Genomic DNA, 6558 nt, shown 5'->3' with positions numbered 1-6558 from the left:
GAATTATCAAGAAGTCACCCACTCTGTGGCTGGATTCTTACCAGGTTCTGAGAAGCTGGGGTCAATGGTGAGATCGCTGTTAGAAACTGACGAGAGGATTGGAGAGGCCTGTCTCCATGTCAAGACCATTGCACTGCAACCTCTCGAGCAAAGTAGTGGGGTTCCCACTGGGCAGCAATGAGTTCCCAATTGACATTCACTAGTGCTTGTTAAACACCTTGTTAACAGTCCAACGCTGCACCCTCCTCCCCTCTCTCTCGCACACACACACACTCACGCACCATCAGGGAAAGTCAACAAGGAAACCAGAGCAGGTGCTTGTTGGGTTCATTTCACCACCTGCTCCAAAAGACACCCGCCCGTCATGTTCACAGCCAAACTACAGTCCCCACTGGCACCCAGCCAGACATCCCCTCCACCACTGGCATCCTACTTTCAATGAGACATTACGGGCAGCACAGTGGTTAGCACTGCTGCCTCACAGCGCCAGGGACCCGGGTTCAATTCCTGCCTCGGGCGACTCTCTGTGTGGAGTTTGCACATTCTCCCTGTGTCTTTGTGGGTTTCCTCTGGGTACTATGCTTTCCTCCCACAATCCAAAGATGTGCAGGTCAGGTTAATTGGCCATAATAAGTTGCACACAGTGTTAGGTGCATTAGTCAGGGGTAAGTAGGGGAATGGGTCTGGGTGGGTTACTCTTTGGAGGGTCAGTGTGGACTTGTTGGGCCTGTTTCCACACTGTCGGTAATCTAATCTATAAACATCATTACCACGCTGGCATTATTCAAAGCACTGGTACTGCACCCTGCAAAGGCTGACTGATCCAGGAGGGCACCTTGGCAACCAGCAGTGTATGGCTGTATCAGGTACAGGTCCTGCATGGAGAGAGGATGCCAGGCTGTTCCCTTACTCCCCCAGTGTGCATTCCCCTGGTGCTTACTGGTATGCCCACACAGCCAGGTGAATGGTAGGTAATAAACAATGGGCAGTGAGGGTGGTGTCAGAGTGAACCAATACCCTGCACACAAATTGCTAGCCCTGCTCCCAGAATTGGCACCCATCATGTACTCCCCCAAACCACTGCACCTCATTATTGGCCTAACCGTGATGCCACCGCACATAATGAAGTATTGATTATTCTATCTTGATCTACTTTAGTTTTAAATTTTAAATGATTCAAAGTGTTCAATGAGGTGGATCAGGTTTGACCTTCCTATTTAAAACCTATGCTGACTACCCTTGATTACATCATCAGTTCTACAATGAAACTTTGATGAAAGAATCTTTCCTCCCAATAACTTAAAGCTAAATACTCCCTTGTTATCTGGACTTGTTCAATCTCACTTTTAACTGCAGAATAAACGATAGCTACTCTGTAACCCATGGGCATTATCCTTTTACCGAATGGACTTTCATTTAAATAGCAGTCATGTTCTAGGGCCTTTACTCAATACCTTTCAATTTGACAAACTGCACCTTCCAAGCCCATGACTACCCCCAGTTGGGAGGATACAGGAGAGAGGGTAGACACAAACACTGCCCACTGGAAGCTCCCCTCCAAGCCACTCTTGAAAGGGAATCGGATAAATCTGAACGGCAATTGGAGAAAACAGCAGACTGCTCTTTCACAGGGCCAGTAAAGACAGGATGGGCCAAATGATCTCCTTCTGTGCTGTATGATTCTGTGGCCAGGATTTATCTCTAGAGAACAGGACTGCACATGATCTATACATTGCTGTAGCATCTGTCCTTTCTTGTGAAGGTCTGCAATGACCACTTGCCTCAGCAAGACGCCTTTGACCACTATTCTGAGTGAGCAAGGCTTCATTTCTTTGTTCCATCTTGGTAGGCAGCAGCCATTTCAAAGCATTCATCTACATTTATTTGAATACCACACACACACACACACACACACACACAATGAATTCTGCATGAATTTAAAATGTCTGCTTTAAACATTAATGCTCACGGGCAAAGGGCTTTTTACTCGAGACTTCAATTTCTTTCCCCCATCCACGGCTCCAGGGAACCTACAGCAAATAAATGTCTTGGTTTGAATTATCCTCAGGGACTGTGTAGCCAGTGGCAACCACATGGTTGTGAGGAGGCAAAACCACTTTCTGTGAAATATGAGATAAAACACAGAGGAGTTGAGTGCTTTTGGATTTGTTTATTTCTGTCTTTCCATTTTCCTGTCTTTGCAGTTGTGAAACAACTGGCACCGATATTTGAAAATGGAGCTTTCAATTTCCTCATTAATTATAAAATATCCATGTTGCTTCCTCTGATCATTTTCCCCTCTTGTTCTTTGGCTTTTTCTTCTTTATTGATGTCCTTGAACCTTCACCCTGAAGTTAAAACAAAAATTTGAGTGCATTGTTCAATAATAAAACCGTCTGAGAGACTCAGAACGTTGCAGCCAGTTGCAAAGGGACACAGACACCCAATGGGAGAAGGTTCGCGAGGATGATCTCCGATCGAGAGGCAAGTTGGGATTCTCTGGAGTTGAGAAGAATGGGAGGTGATCACATTGAAACATATCAGATTCTTAAGGGGCTTGATAGGGTCAACGCTGAGAGGATGTTTCCCCTCATGGGTGAGTCTAGGAGCAGAGGGTACAGTCTCAGAATAAAGGGGCACCAATTTCAGACAGAGATGAGGAGGAATTTCTTCTCTTTGAGGGTTGGGGGTCTTTGGAACTCCTTGCCCCAAAGAGCTGTGGGGGCAGAGTCTTTGTGTATATATAAGGCAGCGATTGATAGATTCTAGATCAGTCGGGAAACAAAAGATTACGGGGAAAGGGTGGAAAAGAATGTCGGATCAGCCACGATCCTATTGAATGGGTGAGCAGGCACAAGGGGCCGAATAGCCTACACCTGTTCCTATTTATTATTGAGTTACGACCAAACTACAGCAGATGCAGCTCGATGTTGAAAAGTATAATCTCAAGAAAAATAGACTGTAGCAATTCCAAATTGGCATGGAGAAGGTAGGTTCGGTGGAGAAAGTTAGCACCCTCGTACAGAAATTATTTTAAAAAGCCAGAACAAAAGCCCAAATTTGAATTAAGCAAGATGTGTAAAGAATTTCTTTGAAGGCCCCCCCCAAGACACCCAAACAAGCACAGTATTGTTCTCGATGGTGGGCTCTGCACATCAGGAATTGGCCCAATGGTCAGAACAGCTGCAAAAATATTTGTTCATGGGATCTGGGTGTCACTGGCCAGGTCAGCATTTATTGCCCATCCAAATTGCCCAGAGGGGAGTTGAAACTCAATGACATTGCTATGGGTCTGGAGTCATGTGTAGGCCAGACCAAGTAAGGGACAGCTGATTTCCTTCCCTAAAGGGAAATCCTTATCCAAGGACTGCATGAAGACTTGGCATTCACCGTTTGAAAGTGTTTAATTAGTAGATTACAATTTTTTTTCATTTTTCTTTTTAAATTACCCCTTAACTGTGTTGGTCTACCTGTATGTGTGTGAAAAAAGATACTCATTAGCTTAGCTTGTTGCTTAGCTTTGTTTTCTAAAGTTACAGTATTAATAATAAATTGTTAATTTTTGTTTAAGTTATAAACTTTGTGTCTAAGATCTGTCATTTGTAGAGTTTGGTTAGGAACAACGAATATTTTGATTTCACTGCGTTGCAAATCCGGTGATAGTTTGGCTGATTTGGTTTCACTTCCTGTCACTGATTGTAACAAATCTACATTAGATCAGATACTGGATTAGTGGTGCTGGAAGAGCACAGCAGTTCAGGCAGCATCCAACGAGCAGCGAAATCGATTTCGCTGCTCGTTGGATGCTGCCTGAACTGCTGTGCTCTTCCAGCACCACTAATCCAGTATTTGGTTTTCAGCATATGCAGTCATTGTTTTTACCTACATTAGATCAGGATCTTGTAGGCCTTTCTAAAAGTGCTCACCATTGCTCTTCCATCTTCTCTAAATACTTTCATAATTTTAAACACAAAGCCCAGCACCCCCCACCACCACCGGCTCCCCCTCAGTCCCCCTGGTCACTCCTCATTTCTCAGGGGAAGGCACCCGGTCTGTTCAATCTTTCCTCAGTGTTAACACCTTCATTTTATCCTTCTGCCAGCTGTACCCATCACTGCAGTCTGAGCTATTTTGCGTTGTGTCTTTGGTCTTACTGCAAGCTCGGCGTAACCTTCATCAACAAGGATATTTCTGGCACAGTTATTGATGTGCTTGAAGCGATCAGGGCCCAGTAAGATTCCTCCGTACCACCGCGAAACAACCACCAGCACGTTTCGTGCATCCAAAATCTGTTGAAGTAAAACGTTATGTAAGGAAAGGTCGCATTTAATCTTTACTAATAATCGCAGAGATGTAAATGAAAGACAAGATCAGTTGATTGAAATCTCACTTTAAGAGTCTCTATAAATCACAGGCTGGACACCGTTTGGAGTCCTCTGCCTAAATCTGACCACAGTCGAGAATCTCCCAACCACAGCCTCTAACCCCATCATCCGCGAACTTAGCACCGTCCGATTCTTCACCTACTGAAGATTCAAAACTCCTCACTCTCTCCTAATTCTGAAAACAGCCCATTATCGAAAGGACACAATTCCCTGAAAAGGATGCAGGGAACAATTACTCAAACATTTTTCATTCTTTCTGTAAAAGTTGATCATTACTTCCTTAATTTTGTATGTATCTACTTTTTAACAAATGTATCCTTTCATGGAATAAGGGCATCCTTGCTTTGGCAGACTGTGGCTAGTGGGTACCACAAGGATCAGGACTTCAGCCCCAGCTGATCACAATATAGATCAATGACCTGGACATGGGGACCAAATGAAACATAGCTTTGTGTCCTCACAACCTTGGCAAAGTGGGGAATGTGTACAATGAGGAAGTACAAAGCAGCTCCAAGAGGATTTCCACAGACTGAGTGAGTCGGTAAAAATCACAGCAGATGTGTGTCAAAATTATGGAACTCATTCCCCAACAGGATTATGGGTCTACCCACACAAAATGGGTGGCAGTCATTCAAGAAGGCAAAGTACTCCCACTCGACCTCTGGACCAGGAGATCAGAGTTCAAGTCCTACTGGCTCCAGTAACATCTCTGAACAGGCCAATTAGAAAATCACAGCAGCCAGCTCAACCTTTTCAACGGACAATTAGGGAAGGGATAATAAATTATTTTTTTTTAAAAAGGCAGACAAATATGAGATACAGTCAGGATTAGAGTGATGCTGGAAAAGCACAGCAGGTCAGGCAGCATCCAAGCAGCAGGAAAATCGACGTTTTGGGCAAAAGCCCTTGATCAGGAATACTGAGATACAGTCAGTTCTTCTATAACACAATGGTTGTGTTCTTGTGCAACCCCATGTGATAGAAAAATCACAATTTACCAACAGTGCTTAAAGTGTTGGTGATGTAGTTGCACTCCAGCCAACATAGGTTTAAAACGTTTGTGCTGTAGGAACAGCGTCCCCAATTTGTCAACTGCATTACAGTGAATTTGCGTTGACGAAACGTACATGATAACAGAACGACTTGTATCCACTTTGGTAGAATTAACAGAAATAATTTGCTTTTTCCAATTCACTCAAAGGATATGGGCATCGCCAAGACCAGCAATCAATGCCCATCCCTAATTGCCCAAAGGGTGGGCATTTATTGCAATCAAGATGACTGCCATTTGACTAGTACTTTATTCAACTATTGATTTATTTTATAATATCACAGTCGGATTTGAACTCATGTCCTCAAGAGCGAAGGCTCTGGCTTCCTACAGAAGTGACACCACGACCGACACCATCAGCCCCTGATAGAGCTCAGAAATGTTCAGTTACCTGCAGTAAATGCAGAAGACGACCACCAGCTGCAGTTTCTCCATCATCTTCACAATCTTGCAGGAATGTCTGTTTGTCCTCGCAATGTATCCTACACAATTAATCCCCACACTCTATTCATTATTCCAGTGAACACTCCCACAATTACAGATCAAAATACACATGTCTATGCTGCTATCACTTAAAATGCATAGCATCGGCAATAGCAAATTAATTTTTTACAATTATAATCTTTGACACTGGTGTCACATCAAGCATACCTGAGGGTGTCTCAATTTATAAAATAAAATCTAAAGCAGGCATGCCCTTTTTAACAGGAGTTTTTTAACATGTTAATCCTTACCATTGCTGCCAAGGGTCACCTGACATTTAGAATGCCAGTCAGCCGAGTTTCTGGAAGCTTCCAAATGTGGATTACGATGGAAACGTAATCTGGACAATTTCCCTGTGGCAAGTCATGCCTGCCACAGATAGGACATAACACAAAACAACAAGTCCTCAAGATTCTCTGCTTGTTCTTTCATGGGATGTGGGTATCCACACAAGAATGATATTTGCTGTCCACCCCTAATTGTCATCTGACATAGTGGCTTGCGGGGGGCACTCAAGAGTCAACCACATTGCTGAAGGTCAGGAGTCATGTGGAGGCCAGATGAGGTAAGAACGACAGATTTCCTTTCCTGAAGGACATTGGTGAACCAGATGGGTTTTCAATCATTATTGATAATGGT

At 43.8% G+C, this 6558-nt stretch overlaps 1 protein-coding gene across 3 annotated transcripts in view; it reads right to left on the bottom strand.

Moving 5' to 3' along the window:
* Window positions 1-2155: 2155 nt before the first annotated feature.
* impact (impact RWD domain protein) overlaps window positions 2156-6558 on the bottom strand; it is a 43944-nt gene continuing 39541 nt past the window's right edge. For 2 of the 3 annotated variants that reach the window (XM_072569700.1, XM_072569701.1), the window contains exons 9-11: window positions 5828-5918; window positions 4081-4289; window positions 2156-2348 (exon numbers count right to left, since the gene is read on the bottom strand). In XM_072569700.1, the coding sequence (XP_072425801.1) occupies window positions 4083-4289; window positions 5828-5918 (298 nt within the window). In that variant the 3' untranslated portion in view covers window positions 2156-2348; window positions 4081-4082. The remainder of the gene's footprint in view (window positions 2349-4080; window positions 4290-5827; window positions 5919-6558) is intronic. The other variant, XM_072569702.1, reaches the window with a different exon arrangement.

Source organism: Chiloscyllium punctatum, chromosome 5 (assembly GCF_047496795.1).
Source record: "Chiloscyllium punctatum isolate Juve2018m chromosome 5, sChiPun1.3, whole genome shotgun sequence".
Lineage (NCBI taxonomy): Eukaryota > Metazoa > Chordata > Chondrichthyes > Orectolobiformes > Hemiscylliidae > Chiloscyllium > Chiloscyllium punctatum.
Note: the sequence above shows the minus strand (reverse complement) of the source record. Positions and strands in the feature narration are given on the sequence as shown.